The sequence below is a fragment of the Pseudopipra pipra genome, chromosome 15, assembly GCF_036250125.1.
Source record: "Pseudopipra pipra isolate bDixPip1 chromosome 15, bDixPip1.hap1, whole genome shotgun sequence".
Lineage (NCBI taxonomy): Eukaryota > Metazoa > Chordata > Aves > Passeriformes > Pipridae > Pseudopipra > Pseudopipra pipra.
Window position 1 is genome coordinate 3,593,368 of NC_087563.1, and position 24,169 is coordinate 3,617,536.

At 49.5% G+C, this 24,169-nt stretch overlaps 1 protein-coding gene across 5 annotated transcripts in view; it reads left to right on the forward strand.

The window, feature by feature from the left end:
• Positions 1 to 24,169, forward strand: part of NRG2 (neuregulin 2) — a 160,682-nt gene that overhangs the window by 99,001 nt on the left and 37,512 nt on the right. For 3 of the 5 annotated variants that reach the window (XM_064671523.1, XM_064671522.1, XM_064671524.1), the window contains exons 2-4: positions 1,979 to 2,150; positions 14,213 to 14,331; positions 17,884 to 17,949. In XM_064671523.1, coding sequence (XP_064527593.1) covers positions 1,979 to 2,150; positions 14,213 to 14,331; positions 17,884 to 17,949 — 357 coding nt within the window. The remainder of the gene's footprint in view (positions 1 to 1,978; positions 2,151 to 14,212; positions 14,332 to 17,883; positions 17,950 to 24,169) is intronic. The other 2 variants (XM_064671526.1, XM_064671525.1) reach the window with 1 other exon arrangement.

Here is a 24,169-nt window from a genome sequence, read left to right on the forward strand (position 1 = left end):
GTCCCATCAGAATCATGGAATGGTTTGGGTTGGATCAACCTTAAAAAACCTTAAAGCTTATCTCGTTCCACCCCCTGTCATGGGCAGGGACACCTTCCACTAGCCCAGGTTTCTCCAAGCCCCGTCCAGCCTGGCCTTCCAGGGATGGGGCAAGCACAACTTCTCTGGGCAGCCTGTGTCAGGACCTCCCCACCCTCACAGGGAAGAATTTATTCTTAAAATCTAATCTAAGTCTACCCTCCTGCAGCTTAAAGTCACTGTCCTTCATCCTACCAAGCCCACCCCCCCTGTCCCCATCCTGCTGCCTGTGGCATGGGTTTCTGGGGAGCCTGTAGAGGGGCTTGGGCATGCAAAAATAGCAGTTGGGAAGAATATTTGGTGGGGTTTATTGTTCCATTTATTTACTGTTTTTTCCCTTGGTGTGCTAAACATCCTTTGCACTCCTGGATCTTCAATTTGCTCCTTTGCTGTGGCACCACTGGGGCTGCAGTGGAAGGTCTGATGTGCTTGGGACTGGACCTGCTGCGTTACCCACCCAGAGCTCTGGGTTTGCCTTTCAGCCAGTGTGAGCTTTGCTCAGCTAAGTCCTGTTACCCCAAATTGTTCCATTTCTATCTGTGTTTGTATCTTTCTGATTAAGGACAATTTAGCTTCTCCTTCCCGTGAGGAACATGAGAGTTTTCAGAACTTCCTACCACAGGAGCTTGATGATCACTGTGCTTTTTATCTTTTATAAAATCCCTTTTGGTGAAAACAGCCTTTAAATAATACCAACCTATGAAAACTTATCTTGGCTTGAAGAACAAGACATACAAAGATCTGTAAAATAGTGATTGCTCTAATAAACCCATCCAGTTCCTCCACCTTTGAGTGCTCTGCCATATCACAAGATCAGAATGCACGAGGCAATTAGAAGGTGGTTTGTGCATGTTAGACAGAGGAAATGCTCCATTTGTAACTCATCTTAGACAAGGAAACCATCGATACCAATACTCTCAAGGCAAAACCAGCAAGCTGCTGGGTTTTTTTTAAGGTTAATGCTGAGAATGAAAAAGGGAGCTAGAAGAGTGCAGAGCCGTCAGTTGAAAGAAAAATTGCAAGCCTGCTAATCCTTTCTTGTCAGGTTTGATATAAAGCCTGGCAGAGATTGATAAGAAGTGTCTCCCTCTCTGTCTGATGTTCCAGGTGCATGGCAAAAATCACCTCTCTGAAACACCCACATACAGAGCCAGGCTCCAGACTGGAAAGGCTGCTGGCCAGCCTGACACTGCTGGCCTAAGACAATTTTATATGCCTATATTCTTTCACTTTTCTGCTTGCAGCCTGAAGAATGATTGTCCTTCCCCTTCTCATCCTTTATACATGCAGGTTTTTATTGCAGCCCCTCTCAGTGCTGCTGGCCCTGCCCTGCTCAATGACCATAGGTCTTCTCAGCAGGCACGGAGCATCCCTGACACATTGCTGGGGAACAGGGGACCTCTCCCTGTGACCTGCCTCTGCTCCTTCTGCAGCAAAACATTCTGGCTGGGGCTGGTGAGGCTGTGGGATTGGCAGCATGCCCATGGAAGCTGCAGGGGTCATGTAGGTGTTGGCAATCAGCAGCAGCAATGGCAGGGAACAGAGGAAAACAGTCTCTGAAGAGCTTGGTGGGAGAGCCTGGAGTGCCCAGCAGACCCTTGTGCTGGCAGGAGACACGGGGGTCCTGCCTGTGTGGGGAGGGGCAGCTATGGAGCCATCAGGGCTGGTCATGTGGAGCCCCCAGAGCCAGGGGCTCCCTCTGTTCCCCACATGGACATTTCTGCCTCCCTGCTCCTTCCCTGACCGTGCTGGTTCCCCCTGGGCAGCCCCTCTCCCTCATCAGGCAGCAGTGGGGGCAGAAGGTGCTTTTCCCAGGACAGGGGTCTCGGTGGGCTCCCGCTGTGTGTGTGCAGCCTCTGGAAGAGGCAGGTCTTACAGTGTCTCATTTCTCTTCTTGCAGCTGTTCCCCCCAAACTGAAGAAACTGAAAAGCCCGAACGTTCACGTGGGTGAGAAGATTTCCCTGAAATGTGAGGCGACTGCCGGCAACCCTCAGCCATCCTACAAATGGTTTAAAGATGGCAAAGAGCTGAAGAAGAGCAAAGACATCCGGATCAAGTATGGGAATGGGAAGTAAGTATGACATGGGGCTGCTCTGCCTCTGCTCACTGAGTGTCTGGGTCCAGGGACTGTCTGGCTGGAGGTGCTGCTGCTCTCCCCAGGTCACTGCTGAGCAGCACTGAGGGACTTCCCCAGAGCCACAGGCCTGTGCTCAGCACATTTACCATGCCTGGGAGAGCGAGCAAGATTCCCAGTGTCCCCAGAGAGTAGTGGAGAGAGGAGCAGGGTAAGAGTGTCATCTGAGGCAGGTGCCCAGCGACCTGGGGAGACAAGGCTTTCCCTGCCAGCTGTAGGCTGGTTGGAGGCAGCTCAGCTTACCTTGGGGGGGGGGGGGTTGGATGCAGAAGTTATCCAAACTCAGCTGTCGCCTCACCACCCACCCACAGGCCTGTGGGAGGAATTGGTTTGTTCTCTTCTGAATTTAGGTGGACGCAGGAACATCTAAGGCAACTGCAAGGATCACAGAATCACAGAATTGTCAGGGATGGAAGGGTCCTCTGGAGATCATCCAGTCCAAACCCCCTGCCAAGGCAGGGTCACCTGGAGCAGGTTACACAGGAATGTGTCCGGGTGGGTTTGGAATGTATCCAGAGAGGGAGACTCCGTGACCTCCCTGGGCAGCTGTTCCAATGCTCTGCCACCATCAGCGTGAAGAAGTTCTTCCTCATGTTGAGATGGAACTTCTTGTGTTTTAACTAATGGCCATTCCTCCTTGTCCAGTTGCTGGGCACCACTAAAAAGAGTCTGGCACCATCCTCTTGACACCCCCTGGAGATATTTGTATGGATTGATGAGATCCCCTCTCAGTCTTCTCTGGACTAACCAGGACTGAGATGCAAGAGTAAATCACAATACTGTCTGACCAGGGACCACAGTCACCAGTGGAGACCTCGTTGCATGCAAATCCCTGGACTGCTGCATCCAGAGAAAGCTCCATCAAGGCTGCTCCAAACTCCCCATGCAACAAAGCTCTTGGGTGACTGCTAGTGTCACTCTCAGGACCACCTCATTCAAGCTGAGGGGTTCTCACTGGGAATTGATATAAATGGATCCATGTTGATATTTTTCAAGGGCAAATATTTACACATGATGTATCTTAAATTTATCCCATGACCATCCCTATGGTTACATTCATATATCCTGACCTAGGCAGCAGCAGTCAGCTTGCAACTGCCTGACCCCTTGGAAAACCTGAAACTAATTCTTTGCTAACATATGTTATATCTGAGTGTGCAAAGAGTAGCTTATTATGGACTTGATAGAGTAGCAATTTTTAAAATTAAAAGCCACTAAAATATCAGTTAGAAAAATCAGTCAGTGCTCGACTGGGACATTGTCAGTTATTCTAATTTAATTTCAGTCCTGTTGGGTTTGATTTCAGTCACACCCAAGATGGTTGAGCTCCTTCAAAATAACTCCAGAATTTGTTTTGGGATGAGGCAGAGGTGATCAGTGCTGGAAGCACCAGCAGATCCAGGATGACTGGATGCTGTCTGCTCAGGAAGGGATGTCTGGGCTTGCAGGCAGCAGAGCTGTGCCTGCCTCTCTCCTCTGCTGCCCTCAGTGTTTTTGTGGCCCTTGTCAGCCTCATGGCCTTGCTTGTTTACTGATGGGCTCTGGAGCTGGGATGCCCTGGAGAAATGTCTGCACCACCCTCTGTATCCCGGCGTGGGAAGCCCATCCATCCCATGGACACTGCCCCCCTGCAGGCAGGCAGGGGTGTTGGGGAGCTATGTCCCTCAGAGCTAGAGAGCAACCAGCCCCTCACCAAACACCCAGCAAAACTCCCTGGGGTGGGATCCTCCCACAGCATCTCCCTGCTGTGTTCCCACATATCACAGTCCTTCCTTGCCTCCTGGCACCCCGTGTCTGGCACAAACAGGGGCAGGAGGGCATCCCACCCACAGTGGTGCAGGGGGGACACGCACTCCCTGGGCCAGGGACAGAAACATATGGAAGAAGGTTGATCCTCTTTCCTCAGGACACTGCTGTCAAGTCATAATTTTGCATTTACCAGTTTCCATGGCAACACGTTGGCTCTCAGCCTTCCCGTGACAGGCCAAAGATGTGTGTGTGTGCTGGAAGGGCTTCCTGCTGGCAAAACAAGCCAAGGATAAACATTTTAAGGAAAGCCTCCTGCAGTGCCTGAGACTCCATCAGCAGCAAAGGTGTGAGCCCAAAGCATCCCTAGAATCACTTCCCATTCCAGCTTCTGCTCCCTGCTGCCATTAAAATGTGCTACTGAGTGGAGAGTTCACCTGTCTTGTGCTGGGACCAGGCTATGGAGACTGGACTCAAGCAGCTGTTGGGCAGGGACAAGAGGAAATGGCCTCAAGTTGTGCCAAGGGAGGGGAAGGCTAGGCTGGATATTAAGGAAAATTTCCTCACCGAAATGGTGACCAGGAATTGGAACAGGCTGCCCAGGGAAGTTTTGGAATCACCATCCCTGGAAATATTCAGAAGATATGTAGATGTGGCACCTGGGGACATGGATTAGTGGTGGCCTTGGCAGTTCTGGGTTAATGGTTGGACTTGATGATCTCAGGGGTCTTTTCCACCTTTAATGATTCTGTGATTCTGTGGGATAGCTCTGAGATGACAACCCCCTGTTAAGCATTTGGCCCTTGTCAAGCAGTCAGCAGGGCAGGAACACTTCTCCAAAGCAGGTCTGTGCCCACCTGTGGGCTGGCATTCCCACCTTTCTCCCCTCCACTGGGTTTGCTGGGTCTCAGTGCTGAAAATCCCTCGAGGCAGAGTGTCCACTGGCATTGGACCTGCATCATTCCAGTCTTGTCTGCATGGAATAAACATTAAAAATTGCTCAGTGCAGGCTGAGGGTCCAGGAGCCTTTGTGACTTTGATGTCTTCATTATGTAGCTGGTGGGGCTGAGTTTAATAGAGGGACATGGGATATGGGTGTAAATCTTTACTTTCAGCATGTTTGGAGAGGACTCTAGGGAAGGATAAGCATCCTAAACTGTAAAGCTCTGAAAGGAAATCTTACCCTCTGATGATTAATTCAAGAATGATGGGGTTTATACATCTGCCTCCACTTAAGAGATAACACTGGTCTCCAGATAATCCTCTGTGCTTCCTTTCAGTTCAGAGTAGAGTGGGGGTCTCAGAGGGTCAGAAATGGGGCACTGGGGAGGGACCTTCACAGAGAAGGGACACAAGGCAAAAAGCTTCTCAGACTATGCAGGACCTGACCAGGTGCACAGGAACATTTCTTTAAAAGTGTGATCCAAAGACCTGATGGAGTTTTCTGCGGGAGCCAGGGAAAAGGAGCCCTCCAGGATGTGGAGGTGTTGTCCATGGTGTTTCCCTTGGCCCTGTGAGTCCCTGGCAGAGCTGGGCACAGCTCTGCATTGGAATCTGCAACTCTGTGACCCTTAGCATGCAGAGGCATGGGATGGGAGATATGAAGAGCATGGTTGCCCTCTCTGACTCATTCCTGGCTTTCCTCTCCCCGTGTGTTTAAAGAGCCTGGAGGTCTCTGGAAGGCATAATTGAAGCCCTTTTATTTTATGATCAGGTTTTCATCTGATCCCTAGAATAGGAGATCTCTTTAAAAATAAGGGATGTATGTGTCATAAGGAGGAGAGGAGCATTGGACTGCATGTCAGCTCTTCACCTTTTCCATCAATCATCTTCCCTCCTGTTTTTCAACTTACCAGCAAAGCTTCTGGTGCCATCAGGCAAAGGAGTCAGGTTTTTTTTTCAATGGATATTTGCTGGAGGGAGGGGAACAATTCTGATTCCTCCTTTCTGAACTACATGTTCCATCTGTAATTAGTGTGACAGGCTGGGGCAAGCCTGGCTTGCACGAAGGAGAAACTTCTCTTTAAGGTGGAAGAAATTATTGGCCGGAATTTTATCTCCATCTCAATTTGAATAAAACACGGTTGATGGGGAACCTAGAGCAATTACCCAGAAAGAATTGCCTGTGGCAGTGGAAGCACAGCCTAGCGAGTGGCTCTCTCTCTGAGCTGCCAAAGTGATGCCATTTTCAGCTGAGTGTGGCTGTGATCTGACTGATGCCTCTGGCTCCTGTGAGGTTTAGTTGGGTTTTGACTCCCTGACTATCCTGGCAAACAGTCAAATGCCAGCTGTGAAGAAAGCCAAGGGAGTTTCTGTTTGTGGAGGTGTGGAGAACCTTCCCCACTTGAAGCCATGCTGAGGGCTCAGCCTGGGACATGTAGATCCTCAGCTGGAGTCCAGGAGCCTGATAGTCCCCGAGCTGTGGCTGTCCTTACAACCCCTTCTCTTTGTGTGCTCTTTTACCAAGGGACATGAAGCAGGCGTATCATTAGGTTGGAGAGGGTTGGCAGTTCAGTTTGGGACAGGCTGACCATATGACATCCCTTGGGAGTAGTGTCCTACTTTCAGTATCACCAGGAATCCCTATTGTTAGCCTGTAAGTGGAGCCAAGGGATACCCTCCTCTCCTGTTTCTGTACAGTAGTCCCTCAGGCGATACCAGTTGGAGCAGATTCATTGCTGGGGTCTTCCTTGCAGGGCTCCCAGTTGTAGATTATTCCCCACCCACAATGAATGGGGCTGTGGTCTTCCCTGTACAGCTCACTGCACTGGAATGAAGGCAAAAAAAAATAATAATGCCAAAGCAGCAGGGGAAAGAGAGTGCCAATAAAGATAAATGATTTCCTAATTAAGCCTGGAGACAAGGAGGGGCAAAGAGGACTGTTGAAGCCTTGTGGGAGCCAGAGTGAACCCAAGCAGGCTATACCACCACTCTGGCAGGGGTCTTCGGGCTGACATTTTTAAACAAAGGAAAAAGCTCATTTGACAATGGATCTTGCAAGAGCAATTCCAGATGCCTTGAAGCAAAGACTCTTCTCAAGCACCGGTGTTGTTACGATCACCAGGGGAGCTGCTGCCTTGCTAACTCTCACGATGTCATTATGAGTCTCCGATATTTGGGATCTGGTTTTAGCTGCTGAAGGCACTTTATTGGAGGGGGGTGTGAAGGAGAGAATCTCCTTTGTTTGTCTGCTTGTTGTTTTAGAGATGATGGACATCATCTTGGCCAATGCACCTGGGACCGAACCAGGGAATTTGAGAACTGAAAGGAGAAGCAGTTGGGCCTTGAGCTTGAACAATCCACAGACTCTGCAAATTGGGGCTGCTGAGAGAGTCAGGGAATGGACATTTAATCAAACTTGACTGAGTTACAGTTGCTAACAAGTTATGGTCAGAGGCTGGGCTACTTCAGCTGATGGTGTGTGCAAACATAGAGGTGGAAGGAGCTCTATTTGCCTGAAATTTTGTGTGGTTTTCACAGTGATGTTGGTTGCTTTAAAAAAAAAAACCACAACCTCTCCCTATAGACCTTCGCCCACTGTGGTTGCAAAATGTCACAGATTAGGCTGAGGGCCTCATTAAGACAGGAGCTGAAGTCCCATTCACTCCTTTAAGTTAAAATGCTTTGCCTTAGGGATGAGGGCTGAGGCTGCTGGCAGTTCATCTGGGGCAGCACATCATGTACCTGCAGCCATGAATTATCCAGGTTCCCCTTGCACTTCATGGATCAGACACTGGTGAGGATCTGTCACATGTACCAGCTGCAGAAAAATGACTTGGGGAGAAAAGAATGACATGCATCCAATAGGCTCCAAACTCGGAAAGGAGACCCAAAAGTGTAGCTAAATCTCTTGCACACCCCGTGTACCACCACAGTGATGGTTCACAGAGGTTTTGGAGGGGTAGTTTCCTGACCATGTGAAGGTGCCACCCCTTTCCCATGATCTGTATTTCACAAAATACTCTTTCCTGGTCTATTTGCAGCCTGCTTGTCTCCATTCCTGGGCTCTGCCCAGGGCTATCCCCTAGGCAACTGCTTTTAGTAGGGCACCTCCCCGTCCTCCTCCCTTGATTCTTTATAATTAATATGCTTTGCTTTAAAGGTCCTCTCAGGCCTTTCTCCCCCTCTTCTGGCAGTCCCTGAAGTTTTGGTGCTGCCTCTGATCTGCCCAGCATATCAGCCTCTGTCTGTGATATGATTCCAAAGCAGGACCTCTGTGCCTTCTCTTCAGCAGCACTGACCCTCTCTTCCCTCCCCACCACAGAACCAGCTCGTGGGTTGGTTCCTGAGATAGTGAGACCTGGGCACCCTGTGGGGGTCTTGTCTCTGTATTGAGGTCATACACTTTTTGGGATAGCGAGGTATTTGTTCCACATTTGATGCTGGGAAGTCCCTGGCTCTTGGGAAGCTGTTAGAGCCTTCCTGTGTGAGATCACAGGAAGCAAGGAAAGAACCTGCTCTGAGGTGGCCTCAGAGTACTGCTACAGGATCTACATTTTCTCTAAGGAATTGAAATCCTGGCATTGGGCTTGGAGGAAACATTTGTGGGATGGATCAATTACCTTGAATTCCAGGAGAAAGTAATACATGTGACCCTGCACTGACATCATGTCTCTGCCTCAACCTGAACCCAAACCTCCACTTTTATGCATTTTATTGATGTCATTCCCTGGCAGGTGCCACAGCCTGGCCTGGCACAGAGAGCAGCAGCACACAGAGGTTTGTCTTTCCACACAACAGCCACCAAGTCCACTCCAGGGACTGGTGTGGTTGTGTGTCACTGCCTCTGCTGCCCTACACCTCTTCCTGCTGCCGGAATACCCGAGGCTGCATTTGAGGCTGGAGGGGGGTTGCACAAGTGACCCTGCTCTTTGGAGTGTACTTATCGATCTTTTCCCCTTGTGTTGACACTGCCCAACCCAGAAGTGACTCCAGCTCTGAGACCAGTGTCAGTGTCAGCTCTGCAGAGTGAGGACTGGTCGAGTCTTCCTCTTAAAATCAGCCTGTCCCAAGCCTGGGCACAGAGAGACCACAGCACTGCTGAGCAGAGAAGGGGCAAATCTGCTTTTCAGGTTAGAACAGCACTTTAATGTCGGGGGACAGGGGTAGGAGAGAACAGGCAGAGGGGGTCAGGGGATGGTTGGTCCCGTCCTGGGCACCACAAGGACATGCACTGTTCCCCACTGTCCCAGCAGGTCAAACACGGAGCGGGGCAGACGATGGTGTGAGGGGAGGAGGAAGGAGGCCTTTGCCCACTGCAGAAGGGATGATGGCCGAGCTGAAAAGTCCAAACCTTCCCACCCTTACCCCTTTTATTTGATTGCTTTGCTTGAGGGCATTTTTGTCCCCTTTCCCATCTTTCTGTGGCTAACACTGAGCTGGCCAGATCACGCTCTGGAGCACACAGCAGCCAGTGTAGGACATGAGTTTTTCTCAAGCACTGCAAGCACAGCCATCTTGCCCAGCTCTGCTGTGCTCTGCTGAGAACAGCTGAAAGGCAAGGAAGAGGTCGGGGTGGCTTCCACATGGATGGTTATTCAAGGGAGAGGATGCTCCTGGCTGTTCCTGCCCTGCTGGACAGAGGGGCTTTGCCATGGCCATCCCCATGCTGTCCGTGCATTGCAGTGATCCCTTCTGCCTTATTTTATCCCACTGAGTGCTGGGGAAAATAAATGTGTTCCCTGAGAGCCCCTGCTCCAGCTGGTGGGGCTGCCCAGTGTTTGATGGCTGCTGGACAGCACTTGTGGATTGTAACCTGGATATTCTGAATCTTCTTGCCAATCATTAACCTGCTCTCCCAGGGCAAAAGCAGCGCGGTGCAGAGTGCCAGGACAGCACGTAGGCACCAATTAAATCTCTGGCAGGATGTAATCAGTGCATGTTACAGCCATTGCTGGCCTTCCTGCTCTAGGCAATTCCAGTGTGCCTCCTGCCACTGGCTCTCCGAGCAAACAGAGGGGAATGGAGTTAATGGGTAACCATGGCAGTGCAGCCAGTGTGTCCTTTGCAAGGGTCATGGTTGGGAATTTCCTTTTCCTAGGGTTTCAGGTGTGTTTACCATGTGCAGTGCTCTTCATTGACAATTTTGGGGCTCCATGTGGTGTAGCATCCAAATTCTCTTCATCAGCTGATTCCTTGACTTCTTCATTACTCATGTGGTAGCTACCCTATTTTTAGAAGACTAATAAAACACTACACCAGTAGTAATCCTAGAGCTATTCTTGTCCAGAACGATGCAGAAGTGGCTGAACTCTCACAGGGAACACGGAGTCCTCAGTGTAGGTGTCTTGGAGGCAGCTCATGGCAGCTGCTCTCCTGCTCCCACGCTCTGACATGAATGGCTTTGCAAGCAGATGACCTGGGAAAACGGCCCCATTTCCACTTGGCAGTAGGTAAGAGGAGAAAAATGATTCAAGCTTGACCAAAGTGCTGGTGGGAACACGACTGCTGTCATGAGAAGTTCCTCCTTGGCTGAGATGCAAGGCCTGTTTCTTCTCCTCTGATTGCGCTGGAGGCCTCAGGGTCCAAGCTCACATTTAGATGTCTAACTCTGAGATGTCTAAATTACAGCCAGTGAAGCCATCCTTCTCAGCCAGAATTTGCCAGGATCTTTGTGTAGGTCCTGGCCAAGGGCTGATCTCCCTGTTTCCCATTGTAGTCTGGAGATTGGCACTGCAGAGGGTGATTTACTCATCCCTCCAAACTGCCCTCTGGGGGACTCTTTTCTCTTGGCCAGAAAGGTATTTTGGGGGATCTTCTTTTGGCCAGGCTGAAGGTCTCCTTGTGAATCCTATCCCTCAGTGCTTGCAGACAGCATATTCCCCATGGCTTATCCCTCCACTGGCACTACAGGAGATAATTAGTGAGTGGCTAAGTCATATGTGCTGAGGGTCAGGAAAGACAATGAGGCAGATTTTCCCCCGGAGTAAAGAGATGTCAACAGAGTTGCACTGCAGTGAAATGATGGGATCTGTCAGTGACCCTGGCCCTTTCACTGAGCAAACAGCCCGGGGCAATGACTTCCTCCAGAAGAATGGCATCCTCTGGCAACCAGGCACCCTTGTGAATGCACATGTAGGGCTCTCCCAGGGACTGCTGTCCCCAGGAGACACACTGCCCACGAGGCTTCATCCAAAACTCCAGGGCACAGCAGAATTCCTCGGACACTGCTACTTGGTGTTTGTGTAAAATCATCCCTCAACCCGCACGAGGACAAAGTACCTGCCCTTGGGGGCAGCAGGAGGAAGAACATGACCTTGAAAAACTGATTTCCAAAGGAGTTTTGAGATGCTTCAGTAGCACTTGGAGATGGTAAAAAAGACCAGAGACAGACTAGTCACCTTTGGCACACACAGATCAAGCAAGGACTAGTCTCTTTGACATCCTTCAGCTCAGTTCTTCTTCAGGCCTTATCCATGTTAATTAAAAGGTCCTTGGCTAATGCTGTGAAGCAAGGTGTCTCTCTGGCTGTTTCAGTGCTTCCCAGAAGAGGAAAATTCTCTTTACAGTGGCTAGGCTCCACATTAAAGCTGATCCATATCTCTACCCTTCATCTCTTTTCCCCCAAGTCTGTTACCTGACATTTATACAGCACAGTGTGAAGACCAAGAGTGGCCACGCCACTGGCCTGAGGTATGAACAGCAAGAAAAAGCTCTTGATTTTTCAGGGGGATCTTACAATCCAGGAGAATTTCAACAAACTGTGTTGACAAGTAAAAATAAGCTCTTTTGACAGTACGAGTCTTGTACATTAAAACAAAATAATCCCCTTTGGTTTCACTTTGATGCTGCTATGCTCTAAATGCCAACATCACTCTTTATTCTGCTCACATTCTCCTCCAGGTAAAAGACCAGATGTCTCTCATCCTATTCTTGGTGATGAATCTGTCAAGCGTGGCCCCTTTCATTACCCTTTTGTGTCACCAATAACACCTTAATTCATATCTTTGGGACTAAAACCCCTTATCTGTAAGAGATCACATTCCTAGGTGTTATTCTAATGCCGTAGTGGACTTTTCCAGTTGCTACACCTGGTGAAATGTGCTGTGGATTGAGATTGTGATGCAGCCAATTATGAGTAGAACATCTGTCCTCCAGCAGCTGAAGGCAGCGTGACCATCGATGCTTTCAGCTCTGGCAGAGTCTCAGTGTGCTGGTCTGCCAGGGGGGTATTTTCTATGGACTCTGAGTTAGAGCCTTGTTCTTCCAAGCTGCTTTCAGCACGTGCTGCCTGCATCTCTTCAATGTGTAGCAGCAATAACTGCAGCCTCTCCTGGGGGGGGGGGTGTAAAACAAATGATGTGTTCTGGCAAAAGAGGGTTGAGACAGATGGAAGAAAGTAATGGCTGGGCTGGGGACAGTCTTGGGGTTGCATGTTGTAGCACCAGGAGCCATCTCGCCCCTTTGATGAGCATTTCCACACCTGCTTCTGTGGAGGGAGTTGAACAGCTCAACAGAGCCCACAGCCATTGTACATCCCAGGAAGGTGCAGGAACCAACTGCAGCAACAGGCACTGGACACCCTTAAGTGCTTTGCTGTCCCTTGGGTGCTGCTGTCTCCTAAGGCAGCACAGCAGGGAGGGCCACAGTGCCCAGGGCTGTCACAGGTTGCTCTGAGAGAACATTCAGAGAAGGGAATGGTGCTGGGAGTCCAGGCAGCTCTGCAGCACCCTGAACCACCTGGCTTCTTTGGGCACCCGTGTTGGAATGTGGTGGCCCAAGTAACGGCACGAGTGGATCGGGGAGACCTGCAGTCAGAGGGATTCGAGAGGTCTTTGCATCCTGTCAACATTCATTTGGAAACTGCTCCACATGTGGCCCCAGCTCGTGCAGTTGAGCACTTGACCGCATCCTGTAAAACAGGGCAGCGCCTGAGCCCTGGGAGCTCTACCAAGTTGTCTCCAAGTGCTTTTAATTTACTAATATAACTAGTGAGATGTCCCTGCTGTGTCCTTGCGCCGTGCCTCCCAGGAGAACAGCTTGTCGGGGTGTTAAAAAGATGCCAGTGAGCTTCTGTGAAGGGCTTCCTATGGACCATGATGATTTGCACAGCCCAAAGAAAAGTCCTTCTCATATGACACGTGTAGCATTGCAAGTATGTCCAAGGCTAATGATTATTTTCCACATAAAATGGAATTTTATTTGCCTTCAGCAACATAGGCCACTGGGACCTCTTTCTAAAGCTGGCAGTGCTTCTGAGTCTCTAAATGCAGTGACTGTGTGACACAGACCTGAGGTAAAAGATTGGGGTGAAAGGCAGAAAGAGATGTTGTTATGAGAAGAGCAGGTAGGGTGGGTTTTGATAAGATGGCTAAAATGGAAGGAAATGTAGTAAAACAGAGGGACTCGTGGGAGTCCCACTGCGGTCTCATAAGTGGCATTCAGTGTGTGTTGAAGGCTCCTATAGATCTCTGCTAAACTAGGCAACAAAAGGTTTTGCCTGTTAGTCAGAGACATCCCAGGAATGAGTCATAGCCAGTGGGAAAGGCCTTCCCGCAGCGCCGCAGAGCTCTGCCGCAGAGCCGCTCCCTCTGCCACGGAGCAGCAGCAGCACAGGCTCTTAGGTGACACCTAAAATCGTCACACACACCCTCTCCTGCTCTTTCGAGGCACTTCTGGCCGGTAAGATGAGTGTGTGCAGCTCAGCCCCACATATCTGTAGTCCACTGGAGCGGGTGTATTTGGGGCAGACAAAGCACTTGCCCTATTTGTGGGCCTAGATGAAGCTACCAGCTCTGTCCAGGGCAAATCCTGGGGGTTGGATTTGCAGGCTGGAGAGGGATGAGCCCCCCTGGACCTCGTGGGTGTTTGTGTTGAGTGCATGGCACTGCTGGATGAGGCTGGTGAAGCACCGGAGTGCTCGGCATCCCTGCTGAGGAAGGTGCAGAACATGCATGTCCTCTCCACATCTCCATCTAGCAGACAGATCCTGCTGTCCATCAGGAAAGTGGCTTCTCTCCAGTGTGGAAAGATGGGCTGGGCTGTTGGGACTCTTGGGCTCAACCCCTCACAAGCCTTTCTGTGTGAGTGCGGGCAGGTGTCAGACCAAACCATGCAACACACCGAGAGCGCTGGGTTCAGAGGGAGATGTTCACTCAGGAAATCCTGGGAAGGGGCTTTGTCCAAATCCTGTCCAGGCTTGTGAGGTCAGGCAGGGGTGACCCTCCAGGCAGCATCCCAGGGCCAGGAATGGTTGTCAGTTCATGAGGATGGTCAGCAACCGAGTAAGAAATGTCTGCTGTACTTTTCAACAGAAAGATTTCCAGACTGCAGTTCAACAAGGTGAAGCTGGAGGATGCTGGGGAGTACAGCTGTGAAGCCGAGAACATTTTAGGGAAAGACACCGCAAAAGGCAGCCTGAATGTGAAAAGTGGTAAGTGAAGAAGCCAGCAAATGTCTCGAGCTGTCTGCCATTCCACAGAGAGCGGGAGGTTCTGCACATGGTCTGTCTTGTATTTTGTTTCATGCTTTCAGGATATTGAGTAAAACAATCTTTTGGGAGATAAGAAAAATGCAGCTTAGCATAAATGTTTATCTTTGTTATCTGTCACTGGCAATGTGGTTAATTTACATTTTAAATAAACTTACAGTCTATGTATTTTTTTTTAAAAGGGGTAAGGAGGAAAGAAAGCTGGTGGGCTTGATGTTTTCATTTTTTAAAGAATTTCTGAGAAGCAAAACTCACCAGAAGACAAGTAATTAGACCATAGCTTTGTGATGAGTGAAGTTGCTTCTGGTTTTCATCCTAGAATGTGTGCTCCATCTCTTAGAGCTCAGCGGATGGAGTCTGAGGTTAGGTGGTTTTATTATTATCTTGGTCATAATAATTATATTGCTTAACACTATGGTTTGGATGCTCCCTCCGGCTCAGAAAGTCCCTACAGTGGCTGCCAGAAGCTGTGAGGGCACAGCTAGGGAGGGGATGACTCTCTTTCCTAAGCTCTTCCTCCTGCCATTCACAACTGGCCACTGTGGCAGCCTTAGCTCTGGGCTCTGCAGCCTTTGCCGGGACTCAGTTTTTTGTGCTCTCAGTAGCATCAGCCCAGTGTGAGGGAAGGTAGCTTTCTCCTGCTGCTTTCTGGTGGTATTTTCTCCATTAACCTCTGCCTCAGCGGTGTTTGCCATCCTGAACCTTTTGTTCTGTGAAGCTGCGGTACCACGAAGCCTCCCCTCGGTTATTCTGCCTGTACCATCCCAGTGCTTGCAGGGTCTGGAGGAAGGCCATCCATGCTCAGCCCTCCCTGCCTGAATGTCCCATGTCTGTGAAGTCAGGCCTGCTGTTTTGCTGGGTTTATTTCTGATCGTGATAGGGAATGTGTCCCAAGAAAGCAGCTGGGGCAGTGCTCTCCTCATGCCTGGGCTGCCCCATCACCACATTAACAGGCAGCAACTCTCAGGGTTCCCTGAGGATTCCCTCAACAGGAAGACATGCTGTGTGGCAAGGACCACTCACAGCAGGGATGGGGACACACCTGAGTTGCCCAGAAATGTGCTGAGACCTGAAAAACAGCAAAAGACACACAAAGTTCTAGCCTCTACCTTTTCCTAGTGGGAGCTGCAGGCTGCAAGTTGCTGCAGATCCAGTGGATTCCGTGCCTGGATTAATCCATTGTCTCAGCTGCTGTGCCAATCTGCCCTTGGCTTGTTGCTCAGCTGCAGATCCAGTGGGTTTCTTGCCTGGATTGATCCATTTTCTCATCTGCTTTGCCAATCTGCCCTTGACTGGCTGCTCAGCTGCATGAACACCTTGCTGCTGTCTGCAACCCCCTGCCAGCACAGCAGGGCCACTTGTAGCCCCCTGCAAAGGTAGCCAAGATGACACTGGAGTCTTTTGCAGCCCTGCCACCCCACTCTGGACTCTTTTTTCCTCTTTCCTCTGGAGCTATCCAGAGTTTGAGCAGCCTTCATCAGTGCCCAGCATGTGCTGTGCTGGAGTTTTCCTCTTCCCGTAGTGCTGGGCTTTCTTGGGATCTCCACAGCTTTCGTCGCTTCTGCAAGCTCCCTTCTTCTGTGACACCTTTCAGTAGAAACTCATCAGGGCACCTGAATCCACACATGTGTTTTCTCCTGTCCCTTCTTCCCCAGGCTCCTTAGCACTGATCCTGTTGTGGCTGAGCCTCAGCACAGCGTTCTCTGTGCTAGAACTGTGAAGTTCTAGCAGTTCATAGCAATTAATCAGAGCTGGCCTCCCCTCGAGCCTTCCCCTTCTCCCCAGAAGGTCACTCCAGCTATTGCTGTCTCCATGTGTCCTGCTGCTTTATATCCTGCTCCTTTGCAGCTGTTCTGTCCCTGGTGCATCAGCCTGTCCCGGGCAGGCTGGCTGGGACTGGTGCTCTGGGACCAGCTGCTGGAAGCACAATCTCTGACCTGACAGCAGTGGTTTGGGAGGTCCTGTGATGCTGCTGTGATACGGGAGGGTGAATCCAGGACTGGGAAAAAGTCCTGAGCTAACACCACATCTTGTGATACAGACACACAAGGTTTGAGGACATCTCTGGGTGCCCCTGTAGAGAGGTGGCATTGCAAGAGGTGGCCTAAGCTGTCGAGTCTTGAGATGAGTATCACGAGGTGTCCTCAGCCCCACATGCTGTTGCCTTCCAGGGATGCAGAGACCAGAGACGGGATCTTCTGATCCTGCTGGTGTCCTGGCTGGCAGAGAAGGAGCTCAGACAGGGAACCCTCAGGCCATGGAAGGGAGGTCTGAGGTTCAGCCTCTGCCGCTGAAAGTCTCTCAGCCTGGCCAGGCAGGGTTGCCATTGCAAAGTGCTCTTTGCTCTGTTCCAGTACCACTTTACAGTTGATACCAGTTTCAGGAAAGCAGCTTTTCAGCCATGCAGATCTGTTGCAGATCACCAAGCCCACCACATCTTTAGAGAGACAGTGGCTGCAGTGCAGTGACTCCTTGGCACTTAGAAACTGTCCATCAGCCAAGCCCTCACCTCACCTCCCTCTGCAATTCCAGTATTTCCACAAAACATCCAGATAAGAAATAAATGCTTTTTGCATTGAGAAGCTTTGGGACAGTGTTAATTTCTGAGGAAATGTTTCTGGGCTCAAACAAAATATACTGTGCTTTGGTGCTATTTGCAGATTTTTATGACTTTGAGGTTGATTAGACGCTTTCTTAGGAAAATGTCCCCTTTCCCAGTTCTCTTTATTGAACAGTCTAATGTTTATATCACATGACCATGATGGCACAGGTGAGATGTGACTGTTTCAGACTCTTTTCTTCCACAGAAAATTTTTAGGCACCTCCGTAACTGCCCTCCCCCCACTCCCCTTTGCTCGAACACTGCAGGAAAAATCAAACTTGTACCAAAAAATCCTCTGTGCTTTTTAGCTGTTCGTGGTGGTCTCACCCCTGTCTCTGACAGGGTTCTGCACCCTCAGCCCAGGCTCCTGCCAACGGCCTTCATCTGCTTCATGTTCCTCATCCTCTTGTTCCAGTATTAGTTTGTGCTGCAGAGCTGCACTTACCTGTGGGATGGAGGCTCTTCAGAGGATCCCACCTTTTCTTAAACTCCTCACTTTTCCCATTACCCTGTCCTGTGATCCCATCTTTGCACTCTCACGGCCATCAGGGCTGAGAAAACCTCCCACACTTTCACTTGTCCCCTGCCAGGTGAGCCCTGAGCCATTTCTGCCTCTTTATTGTGACAGAGACCCTCAATGACACAAGACCCTTCAGGGTGAGGGGACAACATGTCCTGTGCCATCTCCCCCTCAGGGACACTCCTTGTCCTGCCTCTGTCACCCCGATCCCCACCTGGGCATGCCCTAAACCAGCACTAACACCTTGGCAGCCCCCCAGCCTGTGCCCCCCAGCAGCACCTGCCCCTCTCCTCCTCCCCACAGTAGCTAAGCCCACTCTGCCCTGCTCAAAAGAGACATTTTGTTCACTACTTTCTTACCTTAATTTCCCCAGGAACAACGAAAGCACCACAAGTCTTACCAGCCTCAGAAACTAAAATAGTTGTTATGGAAGAAGAGTGTAAGTACCTCTCCCCCCCGCTCCCCCCATACAGCTGCTTTCCCCTGATTTGTTTGTTATTATGAGACATTTTGCATAAATGCTTTATTGCCTCCTGGAACCTTCTTTAATCACTCCTTCTCTCTGATTTTTCCCGAAGCCACTGATCTTTCCCTAGATCTTTCAAAAAATCTGATTTTTGTTGTTGGTGTCTATCTCAGAGAGGGAGAGGTTGATAACTATTGCAATGGCAGCTTGAAGAACGTGCTACTTCAAATTGCAACTGAATTTTAAGCATTCCCAGCTCTTTCAGTGCATGGAATTATTGATACTTGCAAGATGTGCTTGTTGCAGCCTTTGATTTAGCAGGGGTCTTTTTATTACTATTTATTTATTGCTTTGTTTTTGGGTTTGGGTTTGGGTTTTTTTTTTTGAGGATAGGTGATAAAACTAAAGTAGGCTCTAGGAAGCACAAGAAAAGAGATGTGAGTCTTCTAAACATAAGTCATAAGAAAATCGCAGAAAATCCATCTGTGCCCTTCTCTCCCATTTTTTCTTGAGTCTCCAGAAAGCAAGAAGAGATTGCCCCAAACTTTTAATTTGATTCAATGTGGCTGAAATGCTTTTCACCATTCCCTCCTATTCAGTTGTCCCAAATGCAGTAGGAAATGGGCCCAGAGCAATAAAAACCAGAGCACGGACAAGGTGTGGATCTGGGGTCCCAGTGCCTGGATGTTGGCTCAGGTCTTTCTGGTGGAGGGTGTTATGTCTGTGTCAGAGGGTCTCTCCCCAGTGGGGATTCCACCAGGATCCCATCTAAAGCCCCTGGGAAGTCAGGACCAGGAGGGTATTCTGAGATCTGTGCTGTGTTTCCATCCCAGCTCCTGATGCCCAGAGCTGGCTGTGCCTCACCGTTGGCAATTCTGCTTTACAGATTTTATGGGGATGTTCCCTACTTGGAAAGCTCAGCCTTTTATGATTTTAAAGGAAATCTGATTGCAACCACAGCAGGCACTGACCAGGTATCCTTTAAAAGCTTTTCTGATTAGAAAACTGCACTTAAAATGTGCTCTTGTGTAGTGCTCAGCCTTGCACTGCACTGGAGACACCAAGCTGAGACACAGCATCATTAATGCCGTGATCCTTCCCCAGGATTTTTCCTCTGTTTTCGCCAGGAGAGATCCATGCTACTTCTTTGCATCGTATAAGATAAATGCTATTTTCTTAAAAGCCAAATCTCAGAAAGGAAACACAGAAATTTCTCCTTTTGGGAAACTTCTTTCCTCTGGGGGTCCATCATCCCTGACTGTTTGGCTTTTTCTAATGATGGGAAGAGATGGCAAAGTCTCCAGAATTAAGGTTGTAATTGACTTTTTCCTTCACATTCCTTTTTTGTGATCTCTCTCAATTGTTATCTAAAAAGCTCAGAGTCTCTCTGATTTTTATGGTGACTGATGATCTGTCATAGAACTGCACGTGTGTACTGCCTGTGGGGAGATAATGGGGAAAGCAGTGGGATATCATGTATTTTCCCCTTGGAGCACTGTCAACGCCTTTCTTACCACCTCAAAGTGTAGCTACTAGAAAATCCTGCCACATTCTGAGTGAGGCCAGACTTCCTCCTCCTGTTCTCCAGTGGCCACAGACCTCTGGACTCTGCTGCATCCTTGGCACAAGGCAGACAGCTCTCAAAGTGCAGCCCAGGTTTCCAAGGTGCTCTGTCTCCATTCTTGGGTAACTTTTTTCCCTGGAAGTGTATTTTTTGTCCAGCTGCTCTGCATCTCTGCACCTTCCCGTGACAGGAGGCTGCAGAGTGCAAGGAGGCAGATTGGTACCACTGGTCCTTGGAAACATCTGCATTGTCACGATGAACTGCAGGGGATCTCTTCCCCAGCTGCTGCTCCCCTTGCCTACACACTGGAGCAGGAGCTCTGGTTCCCTTTGGCAGGGACACTGTTTGGTGTGGGCCTCACAGGTCTCATGACAGTTTGGAGAAACCCAAGGATCTCATGGAGGTTCTGGTGTAGTGACAACCCTGCCACCAGTCTGGATTTGGGACCATAGACAGCACACTTGGGAGACCTGGGATCTGACAGCGCTGCATTTGAGAGCTGTCTGGGATCCACTCTGCCTTGCTTCCTTGTCCAGCCCATGTGGATGTGACCCTATACCCAGGGTGAGTACTGGGACCTACCAGACAGAGAGCTGGGTTTCCTGAAGCCCCCACTACCTGGTATGAGCTTGGCATGAGGCATCACTCAGCTTCCTTCAGTGGTGTGTGGATCCCTTCAGATGAAGCAGAGCCATTTAGAAGCTGTAGGAAGGTGGACCATGGAGTGGGATGAGTCCTGACCTGGTCATAGGGGTGTAGTGTCCAGCTTTGATCCACATGGCCAGGCTGCCCTCTGAGGGCCAGATTCAGAAAGGAAACCTGCTGCCTGGGAAAGTCTTTCCATGATGCTGCACATCATGGTGACACAGTGACACGGTGACACAATCTGACACCTTCCCCTGAGTATTTTTGGTGGAGCACTGTCAGACTAGAGCAGCCCTAGAGCTACTTGAGCACTGAGGTTCAAGGAGTGGTGCCTGCTACTCTTACCAAGAAGTCTCCCCATGGAGCCCAGTAAACAAAGGTAGTTGCAGCAGCCCCATCCATGGTGGAAAAGCATTAAGGAGGACACGTTGTCTTGTGTGTGTCACGGGCTAAGGTTGTGCAGTTGGGTGGTCACAGTGTCTCAGCTCACACGCAAGAACTTGCAGGGATGTGGTAACTTGATCATGTGCCCTGATGCAGAGAGAAAGGTCCTTTATGCTCATTTCAACATCCAGGGGACTCAAAAGGGTAACGTGATCCTGTCACTGTGCAGCTTGAAGCAGCTAAACAAGGTTCAGGAGTCCGTGGTGATAGACAAGTTTGGTAAACAGAATAGGAATCAGTGCCCACATTTAGAAGCATTCTGGTGGAGGCGAAAGTGGAAGAAGGTTCAGAGCAACCTGTAGAGCATTCTGAGATGTAAGGTTTATGCAGGACAAGGATAGCAAAACGCTATCAGAATTTCATTTGAAAAATTTAAGATAATTTTTGAAATCTCTGAAAAGAGCAGGTAATCCCCTCTGCTTGTTTTCTGCTGTTGAGTTCTCTAGTTCATTCCCTTGAATTCAAAAAACAGGTGAAGCCTTGAGGGTAGGAAGAGAAGACAGACTGGGTGGAGGAAGCATGGTTTGGATACTGCCAGGGTACCAGAGGATCTGCCAGTGGTTGGCAGATGCTCTAAACTAACGTGGATCATTGTAGCTGCTCACCTGGACTCTGCTCATGCCCCAAGTTCACTGTCCAGCTGACCTGGTGAGTGGCCTCACTCTACCCTTGGCTGTGGGTGCTCAGCAGCAAAGAGAGGTTTGGGATCACAGGAGGAGGTGGAAGAGGGAGAAAGAGCAGAAGAGGCAGTGCTGAGTTTTGCTGGGAACATGAGGATTGGGGGATATTGTGATTTATCTGAATGAGAGTTGGGCTCTCTGGACTGAGTTTTGGGGCCTTTATTTCAGCTGCTGAGGATCACAAGCCCTCCCTGAACTCCCTGTAAAGATCCCTGTGGGAGGGGTGGGTGAAACAGTTCTTTCTCTAGCAAAGTCTAACTCTCCACACACCAGTTTGGGTCCACAGATTTCGTAGCTGTCATCTTGGCAATGCCACTGGACTAAGTCTGTAGACTGATTCATTTAGATTCACTCAGGTTATCCCTCTCCAGTTTAATACCTTCCCAATGCTTAGATGGCTGGGTGTTGGAAATGTTTACCTCACTTTGTCTCTCCCAGGCGAGACAGGCCTGCTGGACTTGCATGAAGGCTCAGTGATGTCTCTGCTGTGATGTGCTGTGTGAGTCACATCTAGTCCAGTCAAAGCTTCAGCACACACACCACAGTAACAAGTGCCACATATGGGTCAGCCAACTCCCCAAAACCTTGTCTCAAGTCCAGTCTGTCATGGCCTTTACTGAGTGACCATGTTAGTTGGCTGGTCAGTCTCTGGCCCCTCCAGTCTGAAGGCACTGTGCTCTCCAGAGCCAGCAGTGCTGCAAACATGATGCAAATGGTGCTCTTGGTTTAGAGTTGAAGGGTGTCCAGCCAGCCCAGAGCATGAGCAGAACAGGCAGAAGTCCAGCCATGTGGACAGACCAGTTTTCAATATTAGACTAAAAATAAGTCTTGGCGTGGTCTTTGCTCAGATAATTCAAACCCCAGGACCAGAGGTGTGGTTGTAATTGAGCAGAACCTGCACACACACACAGACGTGGGACCTTGAGGTGAGTGTGGTGGAGATCTTGCTGTCAGGCTGCAGAGAGCTGTGAGGTGGCTCCTGCCAGATCCTGGTTGTTGCTTATTTTGCTCACTGTGTATTTTTTAAGTAGCCACACAGCTCCTGCTCAAGATGTGGCGTAAAAACAAGCTGTGACTCTGAAGGCAAAGAAGGGCAGGGTGAAGGCTGGGATGGGATCTGATGTCCCTGGAAGCACTGAGGCTGTGAGCCCACGTTCAGAGCAGCAGGCTGTGTACCAGGCTCTGTCTGGCTCCATCGTGTCATCCTGGCATGTTGCTTCACTTCTTGGGCTTCAGCTGCCCTGACTGCGAAGGATTCATGCTGGCATTGGCTCTGCAGAAGGATTTTTAGGTTGCTGAACAAATCCCCTCATTGAAGTATCATGTTGCTGCTATTACAATTGATGATGGGCATTTGGGAAAAGAAAATGCATTCTGGGACCCCTGTGGCAGAGAAAAGCATAGGAAGGGCTCCTTCATAAAGCTGATGAGATCATTCTGGAGGAGCAACTAGAAGCTTTATAATAACATAGGACTTTGTCCCTGCAATAGCTACCTGGCCTGTGGGAACAGGCAGTCCCTGGGCACTCAGAAACCTTTCAGCTTGCTCCTCAGTGAAACTCCTGAACAGTGCAGATGGGAAAGGTGGGAAATGCTACCAGTGTTGTTTTGATCAGCAGCATCTGATGCTCCAAGATGAGTGTCCTGAAGCCGTTTGTATTTTGGGATGAACTCCTGACCTGCAGCTATTGGTCTTAATGATCCCTCAGAAACTGGAAACACGATTCCAGCAAGACCTATTTCAGTAAAACGTGGGGGTAAATATTTGGTCATTTCCAAATGAATAAACGCACAGGAGCAGAATTTTTATGAGCTCCAGAGTCCCCAATCTGCACAGACCCTTCTGATTTTTGGTACAGAAAGCAGCAGGTAACCTCCAGGCTCTGCTCAGGTTTATTAAGAGAGGAGGTGTCATTTCAGACTTACAGAAATTTACCACAGAGAGAATGGTCAGGATCAACAGCCCCTGCATGTACTAATCAGTGTAAATCATGGGTTTAGTGTGGCTCACACCAGGATTACAGTGCTACAACTAAGGAATAACTTGGCCAGACACCTTCTCATCCATGTCCTTCTGACAAGCAGTTGGGTGAACTCTGTTGAGGGGAACCTCAGCAATTCTGTGTTTTATCAGTAAGTACATGAGGCATATACAGAGCAGGCAATCTGTATACACTCCCCAACCAGCTGAGTTCATCTGTCTAACTGAATGTCTAAATATTGAGAGAATAAAGTGTCTGTACTCTATGAATCCACCAGCCAAAGTTATTTATAAAGAAGAAAAGGAGCAGTGAAATTATCACTGTCTCCCTGCTCTGCTCGACAGTAGCTGTAGTTCGTGAAAAATTAACTATAATTTATAGTCCAAGCTGCATTAATTAACTCTTTGCAGGGGGACTATTTCACCAGACTTCTGAGAACAGGCTGGTGAGCTGCCTGTAAAGGTTAAATGACGTGGGTGGCAGGAATTGTGTAAGAATCCCTGCACAATCATTAATGGCCTTTCTGCGTAGGTGGGTTGTGTGAAGGGAAGTCCACCTGGCACAGTCCCTGCCCCTGGCTCTCCTCTCTGCTGCCCTGCCATTGATGTTAGTCCTGAATAACTGGGGCGTGTGGTGGAAAACAGACACTCTGAATGACTCCAGTGCTCTGAATCTCTCATGTGTTTGTGCTGCACTGTCCTCACTGGCTGGAGCAGCAACAATAAAATGTGGCTGCAGATTGTTTGCAAACATATCCATCTAGAGGCCGCCCTCTTTCCCCTGTCCTCACCTCCTTACTCCCCTCTTTCCCCTGTCCTCACCTCCTTACTCCCCTCTTTCCCCTGTCCTCACCTCCTTACTCCCCTCTTTCCCCTGTC